Source organism: Cololabis saira, chromosome 4, assembly GCF_033807715.1.
Source record: "Cololabis saira isolate AMF1-May2022 chromosome 4, fColSai1.1, whole genome shotgun sequence".
Lineage (NCBI taxonomy): Eukaryota > Metazoa > Chordata > Actinopteri > Beloniformes > Belonidae > Cololabis > Cololabis saira.
The window spans coordinates 15,897,870-15,916,114 of NC_084590.1; the positions used below are offsets into that span (position 1 = coordinate 15,897,870).

The 18,245-nt window shown below is 41.6% G+C and overlaps 2 protein-coding genes across 3 annotated transcripts; one reads left to right on the forward strand and one right to left on the reverse strand.

Annotated features, from left to right (window-relative positions):
• Window positions 1-727: 727 nt before the first annotated feature.
• Window positions 728-5,914, forward strand: nudt8 (nudix (nucleoside diphosphate linked moiety X)-type motif 8). Of its 2 annotated transcripts, none has more exons than XM_061718981.1 (5): window positions 728-789; window positions 2,502-3,355; window positions 3,452-3,584; window positions 4,632-4,709; window positions 5,251-5,914. In XM_061718981.1, exons 2-5 carry the CDS (start codon window positions 2,502-2,504, stop codon window positions 5,437-5,439), a joined length of 1,254 nt encoding a protein of 417 aa, XP_061574965.1. In that variant the 5' UTR covers window positions 728-789; the 3' UTR covers window positions 5,440-5,914. The 2 variants fall into 2 exon arrangements, with proteins under 2 accessions (XP_061574965.1, XP_061574967.1); XM_061718983.1 differs by having other exon boundaries at window positions 2,502-3,206.
• mfrp (membrane frizzled-related protein) lies at window positions 4,958-18,244 on the reverse strand. Its single transcript, XM_061718980.1, has 13 exons — window positions 17,864-18,244; window positions 13,026-13,134; window positions 12,223-12,354; window positions 11,971-12,144; window positions 11,663-11,882; window positions 9,949-10,079; window positions 9,746-9,871; window positions 9,590-9,666; window positions 9,353-9,501; window positions 9,089-9,219; window positions 7,697-7,831; window positions 7,334-7,461; window positions 4,958-6,506 (listed from the first exon to the last, which is right to left on the reverse strand). The coding sequence occupies exons 1-13, from the start codon at window positions 17,915-17,917 to the stop codon at window positions 6,282-6,284; spliced, it is 1,791 nt and encodes a 596-aa protein (XP_061574964.1). The 5' UTR covers window positions 17,918-18,244; the 3' UTR covers window positions 4,958-6,281.
• Window position 18,245: the final 1 nt, after the last annotated feature.

Genomic DNA, 18,245 nt, shown 5'->3' on the forward strand with positions numbered 1-18,245 from the left:
AACTTGGTATCAGTGTTGAAATTGACAACTCCACAAACATTATGTAATGTTTATCAAACTCAATCAGGACATTGTGAGAAAGAGGACTGAAGTGCACAGGTTTGACTAGTTGGATGAACTGGACCTCGTCAGCGGGAACAGGACGGACTGGTTCTCCACCATTGACGACAGGTGATGTAAATCACTAACTCTGGGGATTTCTTTTTTTTTTTTTTTAAACAAACTTTATTCAACATTTTCAAAATTTCAAAATTCCTTTGAGGAAACATTAGTTTGCAACTGAAACATAAATTCACAACACACAAGCGAATATGTAACTATACATTTTTTCCAAGATAAACTTCTAAATTTAAATGAAAAGAAAATAAATAAAATAAATTTAAATAATCACAAAATAAAATAATCACAGGGGTTGACATTTCAACAAAAATGTATAAGCGTAGCAAGATTGTATCTTAAAGAGCAAGAGACTCTAACATGGTTTCACATAAATTACTTATAGACTAATTTTCTTTTGAAAGTACCTTAATAGATGTTATATAACTTTTTATTTCGTTTTTAAAACATACTATGGAGGAACTGGGGATTTCACCAGTAAATAATGTGAACATGTTGTTTGAACCCCCATTTATCTGAGAAAGGTCAGTGAGGTTGTGAGTTGCGCAGCACCTGCGCAGCCCCGAGCGCAGCGCGCGCAGCCGTGACGCTCGCCAGGCTCCCGCGGGCATTAGCATTAGCCGCAGCTAGCCGGCTAGCCGCTCACACCAGCAGCCGCCGATCACTGTCAAGGTGAGGGGGGTGTCCTTTCAAAACACCTGTAACTTTTATAACTGACACGTTTTATCACCTCGTGCTGGGGACTTCGTTTGCCACTGGTTAAGTAAATGTGATGTTAAGTTTTCCATAGACTAACATTAGCTTGTTAGCTTTCTGGCGGGCTAGATTTTGGTAGTTTACCACAGTGCGCATGCGCACTCCCGGTGTTTTGAAGCTACAGTTTTGTTGGTGGACACGCTGTTTTTTTTCTTTAACCTGTTTACTTTCTCATATACATTGGTGAAATATTTATAAATACTCACATATATGGTTAAATGTGATTTACACCAATAGTATATGAGCACAAACTTTATTAAGTGTGGCTTGCTGTGGCTGCACTTGTGTTTGGAGCAGTGATTGATTACATGAATCATGTTTTCCAGGATCATTAGAGTTTATAACAACTTTTGATCCTAACATTTATCTTACATTGATGATTGTGACATTTTGCAGACCGTTTTAAGATAAAGCAGCTGTTGTCGATCCATTTTTCATTTTACATGTACATTTAATCTCGTTCTGTTTCAAAATAAATATCTGCCTATGCACATGTGTATGTACAGGACTGTCTCAGAAAATTAGAATATTGTGATTTTCTGTAATGCAATTACAAAAACAAAAATGTCATTCTGGATTCATTACAAATCAACTGAAATATTGCAAGCTTTTTATTATTTTAATATTGCTGATCATGGCTTACAGTTTAAGAAAACTCAAATATCGTATCTCAAAAAATTAGAACATTCTGGGAATCTTAATCTTAAACTATAATAAAGATAAAAATAAAGAACTTTATCACAATATTCTAATTTTCTGAGACAGTCCTGTATATAAGTACAGTATGCAGATGTGTGGCCTGCAGGGACTGTTGACTGGTGAAAACACATCAGCAGTCATCACCTCTTCACTTGAACAGTTGTGGTGTAGATTAGGGATGGGCGGTATGGACTTAAAAAAATGTATCACGATAATTTCTGGCATTTATCCCGATAACGATAAAAATGACGATAAAAAAAATACCAATTCAACTCCACCTTTTTAACTATAAATCTATCACCGCATTCAGTCTCTGGAGCCCCCAAAACACTGCTCTAAAAGATACTACTAAACTACACCAATTAAATTGAATTGATAAAAACCAATTAAATGAGTAAACCTGTACTGTACTCTTTCTTTCTTTCTTTCTTTCTTTCTTTCTTTCTTTCTTTCTTTCTTTCTTTCTTTCTTTCTTTCTTTCTTTCTTTCTTTCTTTCTTTCTTTCTTTCTTTCTTTCTTTCTTTCTTTCTTTCTTTCAGGCTCATATCTTTCTTTCTTTCTTTCTTTCAGGCTCATATCTTTCTTTCTTTCTTTCTTTCTTTCTTTCTTTCTTTCTTTCTTTCTTTCTTTCTTTCTTTCTTTCTTTCTTTCAGGCTCATATCTTTCTTTCTTCTTTCAGGCTTCCTTCCTTCCTTCCTTCCTTCCTATGTTGTGCAGAACCATAAATCAGCTTCACACAAAAACGTCATCAACGGGAATTTATCGTTTTTACAGCGAGATGACAAATTCTTACCGTGGGGAATTTTTTTGACGATATATCGTGAACGGTAAAATATCGCCCATTCCTAGTGTGGATGCATCTTCTCAATAAGCATAAAAGACTCTGTTGATGTTTGCATTGTTTGTATGCGTCTGTTTCTTTCTATAAGATGTATCGGAGCCCACAAGTCGCAACCTGGCTTTGCCCCGTCAGATCATCGCTGCTGCTGAGAGAATCCCACCTGTTAGCCTTCTCTGAGCTCACTCGCTCAGGGTGGCAGGGGTCAACACATGTGCAAGACAGAAGATATGAACAAATAAGCGGACGTAAGGATGGATCATTATTACCCACAAAGACTGTACGCTATCCAACACAACCCCCTTTCACCTCTGACAGAGATGAGGATCACCTGAGAGATTGCTCCACTGAAAACCTACAATCCAAAGCCATTTTGTTAAGCCATCATCAACACCCTCAGGTCTCTGCAAAAACCAAAAAAGTGTCTAATCTTTTGAGTATTTTCCGGGACTGTTTAATCAGCAGGACTTTTCCTTGTCAGCACTCGAGAAGGCCTTGTGATTGTAACCCGTCTTCCCTCGGTTGCATGAATAAGACTCGCTGTAACTTTTTACAAATCCATCAACGTCACGGACGGATCTCTGCTAGCCCCTCCAGTTTGTTAACACATAAAACATGGCTTTTAAGCCAATCCCAGCACAAACCAGAACCCCTCTGTCCCTCCCTTCAAACCCGAGCTCTTCATCAGGCTGCTTGTCATGTGGTGGACGGCTGGAGGGACTGCCTGGCTCCAGAAAATGAAAGCAGGTGTCGACGAAGCCTGGAGGGCAACAAGAAGCTCTACGAAATGAACAAGGTGAGAAAAGGGGCAAGTCATCTACAGGGAAAGAACCAGGGGATGTGGGCGTCCATCCTGGTGTCCCTCTGCTCCATCGAAGGCGAGCCTGCGTTTCTCTTCACCCTGCGCTCCAGCACGCTGAAGGGCAGGCACAAAGGAGATGTCAGGTCAGTGAGCGGGAGCAGACCAGCTACCATGCAGGATTTCTTATCGGTGTATTTAACGTGGTGTCCTTTCCTTTTTCTTTCTCCGTGTGTTTTAAGTTTTGCTGGAGGAAAGAGTGATCCAGCAGACAACGACGTGGTAGCCACAGCGTTGCGGGAAGCCCGGGAGGAACTGGGGATAAATGTGGCAACTGAGCGGGTTTGGGGCATCATGAAGCCTCTCAGGGACATGGTGAGTTGGACTGTTACTAATGATACTAATCATACTGCAGAAAAGAGCCATAAGGATAATTCATAAGGCTGGTTTTCGTGAACACACCAATTCCTTATTCTTCAATTCTAAAATAATCACATTTTTTGACATAGTAGAATTCCAAACTGCACAATTCATGTATAAAGCTAGGAACAACTTATTACCATCTCACTTGCAGGAAATGTTTTATGACAGAGAAGGGAGGTATAATTTAAGGGGTACTCTAAATTTTAAGACTAGAAGAACACGAACAACTATGAAAAGATTTTCTATATCAGTCAGCGGAGTTAAACTATGGAACAGAATGGATTCAGAATTAAAACAATGTCCAAACATTAACCAGTTTAAAAACAAATATAAAAACATGATTCTCACAAGGTACAAAGAGGAAGGGGTTTAGCTGCCTTTATGGGCCTGCAGATAACACTATTGGATGAAGGGGTAGATTTTTTTATATTCATGTACAGAAATGGGCAGCTAATTATATATATATATATATATATATATATATATATATATATATATATATAGTGTAAATAAGTATATTTATATGGGCATATGTGTACAAATATATAGAAATATTCAACTATGTGTATGTATGTATGCATATATAAGTATGTGTGTGAGTATAATTACAGTATATGATAATAATAATAATACTGTTACTTAGCAGTGTGAGTACAGTGTGTGAATATTTATAAATACAGGTTAAATGATCAGTGAATGGGGGTAGGACTAAATAAGTTTACACTTCTTTCTACTCCTTTTTTGGCACATGTAAATCAAAATAGCAAGTTTTAAAGGATGAAATTCTTTGTTTTGTTTTTGTTTTCTTAAACTTCTCATGAAGTGTTGTTTCTTTTTTTTTTTTTACGTGTACAAAAATAAAATAAATCAAATTAAATACACAGTTTTTCCATCTACTGTTGTTTCCATACAAAGAGAGTAGCAAGAAGACATCATGAAATTGTTTGTCTTTAACATTTTGAATATTAAATCAGTGTTTCACCATGTCTTCTTCTTTAGTCGGGGATGATGATTGCTCCTGTGCTGGCTAACCTCGGACCACTGGAGGAGTTGGCTTTCAAACCAAACCCTGAAGAGGTACAGTGACTCTGCTGTTCTGAACAGAAGTTGATGTGTTTTCCATTGAGCGTTTTAAACGGCCCCTTTATGACGCCACCCACAGGTCTTTGTAAAGACTGTTTGAATTGATCGCTCTGAAGTACATCACACTGGTCATCCCGCGTTGATCCAAAAATTGGCAAAACGAGCAAGCCTTAACCAGCGTTACTCTACGTTCATTGTAATCAGATGTGTACAGCCACCCTCATCACTGATGTTGCTCCTGAAACATGTAAAAATGTTTCTGATGGATCTGCAATCGAGCTCCAGCGGGACCCTCAGCTAGCTGATCTGGGCTAACTGCTACCTGGACTGGGGGGCCAACAAAACTTAGATCAGGCAACTGCTTTTTGTCTTTAGGTTCCTTCTTCCACTCTTCTTTGACTTTTTTTGTGTTTTATTTTATTGTCTTTATTACCAATACATTGAAGAGAAAATGCCGTCACCACAATATAAAGAGCCATTTTCAAATCCGGAGCAAAACCAATAAAGCCCTTGATTCTGTCCGTTTCTCCTGCAGGTGGAGGAGATCTTCACCTTGTCTTTGTCACACCTGTGCACCCCCCAGAACCGCGGCTACACACACTTCCGCACTGGCGACAAGTATGGATACACGATGCCGGTGTTTCGTAACGGGCGGCACCGCGTGTGGGGCCTGACTGCCGTCGCCCTGGACCACACCCTGAAACTCCTCGTACCCCCCCAGTAGCTCAGCCAGAGGCGTTGCTGTCTACGGTGACTGAGAGATTGTCCTAAAGTATGTGCTTTCTGGCTTTGTAGCAAAATCACGTCTGGAATCAGTGAACACAATCTTTTTAATTTATTCTTTTTATCATTCTGTGGAGTGACCATCAGTAAAAACACTCGCTGTGGGGCCGTTATTTAAATGTATCTGGCTCATTCTGTTTCTAATATTTCAACATTTTTTTATTATCACAGTCACTTCTCTTCATTCTCATTTCTTATTAAATCACCGGCCGCATCCAACCGAGTCTCATTAAATCAGTGCCAGACAGACGTCAGTTAAGCACGGCTACAATGAAGATCGTGATTGCCTTCATCTTATTGCCCCTGTTTTTCACTCCAGATCTAATCTGGACTCTTGTAAGCACTTAAATAACAGACGCACACCATTATGATTTGGCGTGTAGAAGAACGATGCAATAAAGTTTATTTTAAAGTTATTTTTGCTGTGTTGTTCATTTTTGACATCCAAACAATAAATAGAGCAAAAGGTGAGTTTTGTACCACAGTAACGTGACCCCTGACCAGAAACTGTAAACTTACATTTTACTTTAAACTCAACATCTTAAAAAGCTTTTTTCTTCCCAAGGTTTCTAAAATAGCTATTGGTTTTTTTTTTTGCTAACAAAGTTTTAAAAAAAAGAAATAGTTTGCAGTATGCATGCTTGTTTCTCTCTGATGTAGAGGTGCATGGAGTGCAGGTCTTTCAGCCAGTGCCTGAACAGCTTTGGCACCAGCCTGAATTTTAGAGGTATTTCATGCACTAAAACCACAACGGGAGCTTGAACCGTTGTGCCAGTCGAAGCTTCAAGGCTGTGAACACTCCACGGGATCCTGCGAGTCGGGCAGGAGGTGGCAGTTGAAGGGCCAGCTGAAGGAGAAGAGGTCCAGCGCCTGGCTGCACTGCTGCTCTGCAGAGGAGCAGACGGAGCGGCAGGGCTGGAGGACGCCGCCCTGAGGGCTGCACTGAGGGAGGAACATCCCACACACCAGCCTCTGCAGCGGCTGGAAGCACGCCAGCTCCATCAGCACCTGGGTGTTAACGAGAACACAGAACTAGGAGTTGATGACATGCAGAGGTGCCAAGTAACGAATTACAAATACTTCGTTACCTTACTTAAGTAGAAATTTTGGTTATCTATACTTCGCTGGAGTAATTATTTTTCAGATGACTTTTTACTTTTACTCCTTACATTTTCACGCAATTATCTGTACTTTTTACTCCTTACATTTTAAAAACAGGCTTGTTACTCTATTTCATTTCGGCCTTCAAAAAAAAACTATCCAGTTAAATTGCTCCATCCGGATAGAGTGAATTTGGTTGTGGTTGTTTCAGATGTTCTTGTCCAGTTTTGTTCTTACATCCGTTCCCTCAGATTCCTGCAACTAAACTTGGATGTACATTCCAATAAAGGTTAGGATAAATGATAACATGCCTCTGAAGTTTGACTTTTTGCACCATTACAATACTTATAGGCAACTAGTCATCATATCTCCTGCTCTCTGAAACACATGTTAATGCTCAATAGTACACATATATGGTTCTTTAATATATTTGCATTATACTAAGATACATTCATTTTCAATGGCTTTTGTCCTTAATGGCTTTCCCCCCCCCCCCCCTTACATTACTTTTACTTTTATACTTTAAGTAGTTTTGAAACCAGTACTTTTATACCATTACTTGAGTAAAAAACTTGAGTTGATACTTCAACTTCTACAGGAGTATTTTTAAACTCTAGTATCTATACTTCTACCTGAGTAATGAATGTGAATACTTTTGACACCTCTGATGACGTGAAGCGTCTTGCCTGAAGCAGGAGTTAAAAGGGAAAGACCCGGTGATAAGTCAACTTTACCCGGTACTGTCGCAGGAGTGTGGCAGCTTCTCTCTGGTCAGCGATGGACAGCCAGATGTTGGGGAATGAGGTGAGGTTGTAGCTGAGGCCCTGACACATCTCCACCTCTATGAGCTCGCACGCTGAAGCTATTTGCAGAGAGGCAAGATAACGTTAGACGACAACCATTCAGACAGCTGAGAGACATTTTTTTTTTGTATTTACATATTTGAATTATAAAAGGGTGAAAGTCATAATTCATTCGTGTTGTTCTGAGATGCTTTTCTTTTATTCTCCTGATAAGAACAGCAAACTTCCTCTTGGGTGACGGTGGAAATAAAAACCGCTGGGCTCTGTGATCGAGGTCGGAGATAACGGACTCACCGAAGGGGGGGTAGGTGGAGTTACTGCAGTCCTGTTCATCCGCTCCGTCGGGGCAGTCGTTCCAGCCATCACACAGGAGCTGCCGCTCCAGACACTCCCCGGTACTGCAGGCCAGCTGGTTGGGGCCACACGTCCCTTCAGCAACAAGAAGAAGATGAAAACCAGCTGATTAGAGAGTGTAAATAGTCCTCATCCTGTGCTTAGGGTCAGTATTATGCTGCAGGACCAACTATTTCTTGTGATTCAGTTCACAAGCAGATGTCCTGACAGTTTTTCTTGGGAATTTAGTTTGATCCGTGTTTGTATTTACCTTCCTGCCAAATACCGCGTTAATCTCTGAGCACGGCAGAGAAACCCCAGGGAGTCCCTCAGAGTAAACTCTAGTTAAAAAGGTTTACTCCTCAAACAAAGGGTGGCGATGTGCCATGAATTCACACGAGGCTTTTAGAAGTAGTTGTTCAATGATGAAGAGCTATTCTTAACCCAGATGCAGTAAAATAAGCCCAGACCATGACACTGCCACCACTCTTGTTCACATGTGGGATACGCTGCTTTTGATGAGGTATGATGTTTTGCTTTCTCCAAACACAAATTTGTATTTACTGTATATAAAATGTCCTCTTTACTTCTCATCCACACATACAAGCGTTTTGGCTGAAGCTAGTTAGTGTTTATTTAGACTAAAGCAGCTTTTTGAGATCATAAACATCAATGTTGGCCGGCGTGGGAGGTCGTTGCTTCCACAGATATGTTCCTGATGGTCTTTCTGACCTTGATGACCCGACATGACTTAATCTTTGGTGGACTTTGTGGGGCCGGCCAGTATAACACATAGGATAACAGGATAACACACTCTTGAATCTGCAAAAGCGACAATTCTGAAATTGATGCTGGAGATGTGCAAATGTGAAAAAGTTCTTCTGTCACACTTTTTCATCAAACTGAACCATCGATACTAAACTACCTTTGACTGTCCTTTTTTCTTTTAGACGTTTCCATTACAAGTTTTTATTTGCGATATGTAGGTTTTTTGCAGTTCTAGTGATCATGGAAACTCACTACACGTGTACTCTGTCTGTCTGAGTTGGGGTTAGTGGAGTCTGGACTCTTTTTTTCAGCCTATTCCAGCCTTTAAATGAAATCCTCAGAGATTTCCTTTGTTTGTGTGATACCTTTGCACAAACATCCCACAAGAAGACCAGATTTTGATTAGTTCCTGTTTTAGTTTAACAAATAAAACAAGGTGCCCAAGGTGTTTCCTGGTACAAAAGCAACATGGAAACGATGAATGGAGAGTAGAGAAGGGGAGGAGGAAGCATGGAAATATAAAGGCATGTGGAGAAAACAAAATCTCCTTTTTATTATAGTTTAACTTGACAAAAGCAGACTCACTATCCAGTACAGATACATCCTGGTATGTGGCATTGAAGCCGCTGTCGGCCACTCCCTCATCAGCCACAAACACCACCGTCATGTGGGGGCCGGAGGAGGTCAGGTCTGGGGGGATCGTGGTCCCGCAAAACCTGGTACAAAGGCAGGTGAGACATAACATCTGTAGAAAACACTGATTATATAATGCACATGAAGGAAAACAGACATTTCTCCTGCTGAAGCACTTATATGTGGTTCAGAGCGTAACAGTGTTTACAACCTCACCTCCCCAGGACTCTCCCAGCTCCTCCATCGATACTGTCGTGCACTTCCACATAGTCGAACTCACACACATCCTGAGTTTCCAGGCTGAAGTTCCTGAAGCTGAGTGTGATGACGTGACCCTCGTCGACAGTTATATACCATATGCAAAACTTTAACACAACAAAGAGCACCGTATCAATGTCCCTGTCCTGTTACTGCAAAGTCGGGTGTGCGATTGCAAATCGATTGGGGCCGTACCTGTTGGTGGGGATAAGGCCTGGGGTGGTTTGGACTTTCCAGGTAGCCGTAGGGCCCAAACTTCTGACCGCCACACTCTGTGAAGCAGCACAGTTTACTCCTGTGTCTGTAGCTGCAACTTAAATTCCTGCTTCAGCCTATTTCATGATCGCTCACCCTTGTGCTTATGGCTGCAGTTCGCCTCGTCTGTCTGGTCCTGACAGTTTGGATGACCGTCGCACACGGACACAGGCAGCAGGCAGCGGCCGCTGTCGCACATGAACTCTTCCCTCGCGCAGCTCTCTGCAGAAATACAGATGCTCAAATGTGGAGGGAAAGTTGCAAAAGCATTTATGTACTTGGATGTACAGAATACTGACTGTGTGCAGGAAGTACGGCTCTGTACTGTGCAGCAAAGCCGTTCCCTGCAATGCTGCTGTCGGACTGGAAGGTGACCCACACGGTGCTGCTGTTTGTGTTCAGCGTTGGTGGCGCAACGTTGCCACAGAACCTGCGGCACAGAGGTTTATTTGAATAATCTTTGTCTTATTTGTTTTTTCCCCCCTTCCCACTACAGATTTTCCCTGGACCGTGAGCCTGAACACTGCAACGTTAAATTCTTACAGGCATTTGTGGGGAGGAGTTATGTGATTTCTTCTATTTCATGAACAATGTCCCAATATTTTCCAAGAATGTGAGTGAGCAACGAGGTCAATGTGTTACAATGCAATGGACATTTTCCAAGAAGTCCTCAGTATGTGAAAGAGCTCTCGAAATATGTGCAGGACTTGAGCTCCATCTACCAAAGATTTGAAGTAACGTCACGTTGTTTTCTCACTGACAAGGAAATCCAATCTGGTGCAAAAGTTAATAGCAAATACAACATCAGACAGAAAAACACATGTCTCTGTTTTTAAGTATGCCATCATGTGACAACAATGTAGCCAAAAAAATCAGGAAACAAAGGCCAACACTAAAAGTGTCCTCACGATTCAGTCTTCAGTTGACCCATTCTTTTTTTTCAACTTTGCCTCAGTTTATTGAGCCATTTGGGCATTTACTTAAGCACAGCTCTCCTAAAAACCAAAGGATTTCATTTGGATTGAAGTCTTCACTTTGTCTTGGCGACTCCAAAAAATAGTCCCCCCTCCACCTCTGTGCTCGACAGGGGGCATGAGGTGTTTCGACTGAACTGCTGGACTTGTTTTTTTTTTTTTTTACCAGATATGGTGCTAAATATTATCGTAAAATAACACAATTTTAGTCCAATCTAACCATAGCAAATGTTTTCAGAAGACTTGAGATTTGTTTAGATGCACGTTTATCAAACCTCAGTCACTCTTTTAATGTTTTCTTGCAGACGAGGCTTTCTCCTTCTTGTGATTGTGCTGTTGTGGACATTAATGTTTAACATCCCCACTGAGGCCAGTAGCGTCTGAGATGAAAGTCTTGCATCTTTCTACTCTCCTCCAAGTTTCACCTGACCTGACCTTTGGGCTAGACTTGCTAGGATATCCTCTCCTGGGGATATTGGCAGGTGTCTTGAATGCTTTCGACTTGTGAATAATCTCAATCAAATTCTACCCTGGAAACTCCTCATTTTACAACCCTTCCCAGATTGATATGGAGCCCATCTATTGATTCTCTAAGACCACCGCTTATGTCTTTCCCTCTTGGCATTGTGCTAACACGCACTTGAATTCTCAAAACCATAAGTCTGGACACCTGCTGCTGATTCCAATTCAACGAGGGATGATGTTTAGCCCCATGTGGTCACAACTTAACCTCTCAAATGAAAGCAGCAGGAAGGTCCTTTCTGTCGTTCATATATTTAAATTTGATTTGATTAATTGATTTAGTTTTTGGTTCAATCCATCCAGCAGATCCCCATGACCCCAAATAGGAAAAAGCGGATATGGATAATGAATGGATGGATGGATCGATGAATTTTACACGAAAGACCCAGGATCAAAGGACCTTTTACTAATGTTTGCAGTATGTGTTTGCATGTGGAAATGTGGAGGTTCAAATGATAAACAATGAGGTGTTTTATGGTAGAGTGCATGATCATTTTCTTCCTCATCTCTGACCAACCTGGTGACCACAGAGCTCTGCTCAATCTGCTCCTGCACCTCCAGCCAGTCAAACAGACAAGGTGACGGCCCCTCTACCGTCAAGGAGGAGACGTGAATCTGGACCAAGTACGGGGGCGTGACTCTAATCACCCACACACACCGTGAGTTGGGGGGATAGGAGCCGGGGTGGTTTGGAGAACTGAAACTGCCCTCGGAGTCCGTCAGAACACCTCCACAAGCTGAGATGAGAAGGGAACGTGTCACCTCAAGTAAACAAAACTGAACACGGTAAAAAAGACGATGCGCTTCTACTGAGGATAGACCTACTTGCTCCAGGTGGGTTCGGGGGGGCCCTGGCAGGCTGTGGTGGGCCCGTGCTGTCTATCTGACCTCTGTTAGCGGAGACTGTGGATACATTATAGGAGGCCTCATTTTCTGCATCCTGCAGCTCTGGAGTGGCAGTGGGCAGCACCTGGTCCTCCACTGCCTCACCTTTCATCTCTAAGAGAGGAACAGAACACTTTGGAGAATGACGGATATCTCTTTTTCATTGGGATCATTGGAGGTGTAGGAACTCACGTGTGAGGATGAGGGCCAGCGCCAGCCCGAGCGCTGCTAACACGAACAGTGCAGCAGCAGAGACCACCACCACCCCCCATCCACGGCCCGGGCCTCGGAGATGCAACACACATACTGCCAAAAGACCACGGCCTAGGTCCAGGACACACAAGTGTACACACACTATTTCATATGTATGTGCCACATATAATAATACTTACCACTGCTTCAATGATGAGCAATTTTTTGATATTTTTCTTAGATTTGGGTATCACCAAATCAAGAGAAACTGTAGAAGTGCAAGTCCTGTTTTTCCCACACTGCTTCTCTATGATCCTGCTGAAAAATGTTAAACTACAGAGGATACTGCTTAGTCTGCTCATCTACTCAGTACGCAGTTCTTTTAAAATCCTTACAAAATACCTGAAATCAAGCTTCCTGTTTTAAAGATGTATTTGAATTCAAGGCTTTATGACAGAAAGCCTGGAGTCCGAGTCAAGACAAGCCTGAAAGCATTCTTATGACATCTTTTCATTCATGTTTGAATCTACAGGTAAAACTGACCGAGTGTTTTTGAGTGTAGAGTTGATTGAACTGATTCTGTATTTTTTTCATAGACTGAAGACTACATTTTACACATAATTGCACATTTGATCCACTTTCAGTCCCAGTTAATACTACTAAACACATTACAGTAATATGAAGTCATACTTCCTGAAAACTGGACCTAAAATGTAAATTATTTTATTTTAAGCACATAGAAACTGTAGGACAATCAAATCCAGTGTAGTCACACAAAGCAAGAAAATGATGGACTGTCTCACTGGCTACAGGCGGTTTGATGGGTTCGGGGGTGGAGGAAGTCGTCCTGAATCCCTCCACTTTCTCCTCTCGCTCCCCTTCCAACTCAAAGGCAGGATTACAGAACACATTCTGGGGATAGCACAACAACAATAAAAAGGGAAAATTAAAAAAAATAATAAAGCAGTGAAAATCTTCAGTCCAATTTTATTCATATAGCATCTTCTATGGGGGAGGTGCTCAGTTGGTGGAGCGTTCACCCACGAACCTGTCAGTGGTTCGAGCCCTAGTTCCTCCTGTGTTCACCAAAGTGTCCTTGGGCAAGACACTGAATCCCTAGTTGCTCCCGGTTGTCAGATGAGTGCCGTTGTATGGCAGCTCTGCAGACAACCGGTGTGTGAATGTGAGTGTGTGTGTGTGTGTGTGTGGGTGAATGTGCACAGTGTAAAGGGCTTTGGGGCTGTACGAGTACAGCTGGTAAGCGCTATATAAGTGTAAGCCATTTACCATTTACCATTCTACAACACAAGATGTCTCCAGGCACTTTCCAGAGACCCAGAACATGACCCCCAAGGAATTATTACATAAACAATGGCGGGTGAGTTGAGAAGAAATCAACTAGGCCCATCCAGCAGGATGGATGTTTCTACAGCTTCAGTAACTTCCTCCGGTAGCTTGTTGTGCTCCTATAGACCTCAGCCTTCAGTTAAATCATTCACATGAATATTATACCCCATCCCAACTCGACTACCCCAAAATGTTTTTCTCTCTTATTAGTATGGCAATATTAGAATAGATCAACCTTTACCTAAAATAAGGACATATGCTGGACGTTTTTAAATAAACATTTAATCAAAAAACCTTTTCTCTACTCACACATTTTAGTGAGTTAAAGACAAATTTCAAGCCTCCTATTTGTATCTAAATTTCTGGAAAGGGGTTGTTGCAAGCCAGTTATATGACCACCTCTATGGCAATTATGTGTTTGTTTTTCAGCCAGGGTTCAGAGTACATCATAGCACAGAAACAGTGCTGTTTTGAATCACTAATGACCTTCATATGGGCTTAGAAAATGGATTAGTGTCCATACTAGTTCTGCTGTACCTCAGTGCTGCTTTTGTTACTGTAGATCAGCATTTTACGCACAGGTTAGAGTATGTTATTGGGATCAAAGGGACTAGCCTGGTTTAAATCATTCAATTCAATTCAAAATACTTTATTAATCCATCTATCTGACTCCAGTATGTTAATGTTAATGAGATCTTCTGCACAGACAAGGGTCTGCTATGGTGTCCCGCAGGGTTCATTGATAGGGCCAATCTTGTTCAGTTTATACATGAAGCCCTTGGGAAGTATAATCCACCATCAAGGCATTCATTTTCATTGCTATGCTGATGATACGTAGCTCTATTTGTCTATGAAGCCGGATGAAACAGGACCGTTAGGTAAACTTCAGGCATGTCTTAGGACCTTCAAGTCTACAAACTTTTGCTTTCACATATTTTTGGTCCAAAGCATTTTAGGAAGGGATTAAATGGTGATGCGATGGCTTCCAGTACAACTGTGAGAAGTCATGGTGTTATCTTCGATCAGGATTTGTCATTTAAACCGTATAATAATCAGGTTTGTAAAACAGCATTTTTCCATCTCCGCAATATCGCAAAGATCAGGAACATCCTCTCGCAGAGTGATGCTGAAAAACTAATTCATGCGTTTGTACAGTATTGTGGCAGGGTGGAGAGGTGGATAGGACATGCGCACCTGTGTCCCATCCGCCTGAGTGGATCTCTCCACCCTGCCTGCCTTATAAGGCGGAGCTGGACAGCAGAAGAGGGTCTCCTGAGAAGCTGGGTGAAGGTGCTTCTGCACGTGTGTGGCGGTTTTGTGTGTGAATATACAGGGTTCTGCTCGAAACTCCGTGTCTCTCCATCCTTCGGTCGGCCCCGGTAGCACTCGCCCTGCTACAAGTATCTTCTAAGCTAGATTACTGTAATGTGTTATTAGCAGGATGTCCAAGTAGTTCTCTGAACAGGCTCCAGCTGATCCAAACAATGTTGACAGGAATCAACAAGAGAGACCACGTTTCTCCAGTGGTAGCTTCTGTTCATTGGCTACCTGTAAAATTCAGAATCCCGTTCAAAATTGTATTATTTGCGAATAAAAGCCCAAAACAGCCTAGCTCTGCGATATTTGCAAGAGCTGATAGTACCTTATGTTCCTGGCAGAGCTCTCCGTTCTCAGAGTGCAGATTGACTCGTAGTTCCTAGAGTATCTAAATGTAGATTTGGAGGACAGCCTTCTGCTATCAGGCACCATTACTATGGAACCAACTTCCAATCTGGGTTAAGGAGGCTGACACCACCTCCACCTTTAAAACTAAACTTAAAACCTTTCTGTAGTAAAGCCTATAGTTAGTGTAAACTCTAGTGTGTTAGAGTCAGTAGTCATAGCTGCAGCTATAGAACAAGACTATAATAGTTAGTCTCAAACATAGCGTCGTGGTAGATATGCTGCTATAGGCCTATGCTGCAGGGGGACACCGACATGATCCACTGAGCGGTGCTCATCATCCCTCCTTCTCTTTACTTTCTCAGTTATTAATTAGAAGTATCTCCTCACCATAATTGTGCTTGTAGTTTGTTGTTCTGGTCTGTCCCCCCCATCCCCTCCTTTTCTCTTCTGTGCATGTTTGCAGGCCAGAGCTTCAGGAGCTGCTGACCTGGAGTGTCACAGTGTCTGCTGTCTATTTATATAGTCGTCTCTGTAGTATATACTAACCAACCAATATCTGTAATTGTCTAACGGAGAATAACTACTATATTTTGTCATATGTATCATTGAAAATACATTTGCCTCTCCTCTCTCTGTTCTTCATTCTCTCTTTTTCTTTTCTACCTAGTTGGCCTCCGGCAGGAGGGTCTCCCTTATGATCCAGGTCCTGCTCAAGGTTTCTTCCCTATTAGGGGAGTTTTCCCTGCCACTGTTTGGCTTAAAGGTTTTCCTCCCACTAGGAGAATGTTTTACTTGCCAGTCATTAATTTTTACTTGGTGGTCATGCTCTGAGTCTGTGAAAAGCTCTTAGAGACAGTTTGTATTGTAATAGATCCTATAAAAAAAGAAACTTGAACACAGTCCCTTTCATGACCTGCAACACATTCATGAGTCCTTCTGCACCCTCCCAGATATTGCTTTTCTATATTTTAAAACCAAGACCCTGGTTACTGGTGACAGGAGCCAAAGATTGTCAAAGTGCAGAGAAGGAATGTCCTCAGTTCTTCAGAGCCAAATATCAGCTGCTTTTCTTTCTGCTGCCTTGTTAGGAGCTGGTTAGCGTTTATGGTCCTCAACAAACGGAAAGATCTCCCAATCTTTTGGTTTCGTGTGGGCTTTGTTGATATTGGTTTATAATTCTGTAATTGTAGTTGAACATGCTTTATTCCTCTGTTTGAGCAGCAGAATTACATAGTTACACAGTTGTTTTGAAGTTAGCATGCTAATTAACCAGATTAAGCCTGCTTTGCTTCATAATATAATTTTGTGTATTAAAAGTGACAGTGTGTCCAGACATCAGTCCACCATGAGAGAAAAAGAAGAGCGAGCTTGTCTCTTGCAGGTTGGGATGTTTTTCTTTTTACTGTAAGTAAGAGAAAATTAAATGATGCTTTAGGCTCTTGGATTGCACCCGCTGGAGAGCAGAGTCACAGGGAGAACTGGCCTCCTAGGGTTTGTTTACACCCTTGGCATGAACCCTTGTCCACTCACTATGCTTCCTTGCACACGGCCTACTGCCTTTTAAGGTGACGCTGAGGAATTTAGAGTCCAAGCAGCCAAGATTGCAAAGCTTTTCCATGTGTAACGGTATAAAATTACTAGTGTTATTTGTTCAAATTCATTTCATTTTTTAACATGCAGAAGTATTTTTTTAAGTAATTTCTTCTGAAGAAATATACCATTTTTCCTCCAAACTCTTGGACTGGATTTGTACCTTTAAAAGAGTTTGTGAAGGAGATTGATGAGGAAATGTACAAATATCTTGCTATTTCTGTGTGACTGGTCATCGGCGAGCCATTAAATGCCACTGGACATGAAATGAAGTCCTTCCACATGTGGCTATCAAACTTTTCAACTCCTCCCCTTTTTCTACATAGGAGAATAACACTTCATTCTGCACATCAGTAAACTCTTTAAGCTCCTATCCGCACCTTATTGTGTATATTGTATTCTGTTACTCCTCTCTATATTACTATATTACTCATTATCCATATTGAAGCCCTGGCACAACAATTTCCTGTGGCATCAATAAAGTTCTTATCTTATTATCTTATCTTATTTTCCTGCATAAAAACACAATATCATCCAAACCAGAGGCAGGATTGTGCTCTCTGAGACCGAATGTAGCTTGCTCTGAAGAACCTGGCTACGATCGTTGTCCCCGCCACTCCCAGCCACTCACTGCAAAGGCTCAGCAGCAAATAAATGATTAATCAACAGGGTTATAACACTAATGATCCAACTGATCCTAATTCAAGATTTACTTTCTGGCGTATCGCTGTGCTGTCAATCAAACAAGGTTTCAGAATGAATTGATAACAATCAGTGAGTGTGTACAAAGATCCATCGACAGTGTCCTGTTTAAGGACGTCTACAGGCTCTGAAGGAACTCTGACGTGACCCTGACATGTGGATACAAGAGCAAAAACCTTAAATGACCAAAATCCATCTGCTGCACTATAAAGAAGATGATTTGAAACCAGTTGATTCTGTGAATACCACAAGCAACTGGCAAAGTACCGTTGGAAATAGCTTTTCCTTGGGTCTTATACCTAAGGAAGGTAATTCAGCTTTAAACGTTCCCACTCACCTTATAAATGTCTGTGGAGTCTGAGTACACAGAGACTTGGCTGAGGTCGGACATCTTTTAGTCTCTCAGAGAAGGAATAAGGACTCTGATCAACAAGCTTCTCTTCAAAAGGCCAAATGATTTGATAAGATCATGAGAGAGAATATGAGGAGAGCTGCTTCTCTGGGAGGATGTTTCGAAGATATTTTCCCCAGTTTTCTTGTCATTATTCATTTTGCGCAGAGCGTAAACCTCCGCAGTAGTTGAACTGTCTTACAGCCTTCAGTCCTCCGGCACGGGACAGTCCTTTGTTGGGGATCCATCAGCATAATCCACGTACAAATAAACAATGATTAAAAATAGATAATAATTCACATGAAAGGATTTTCAGACTCCAGTTATC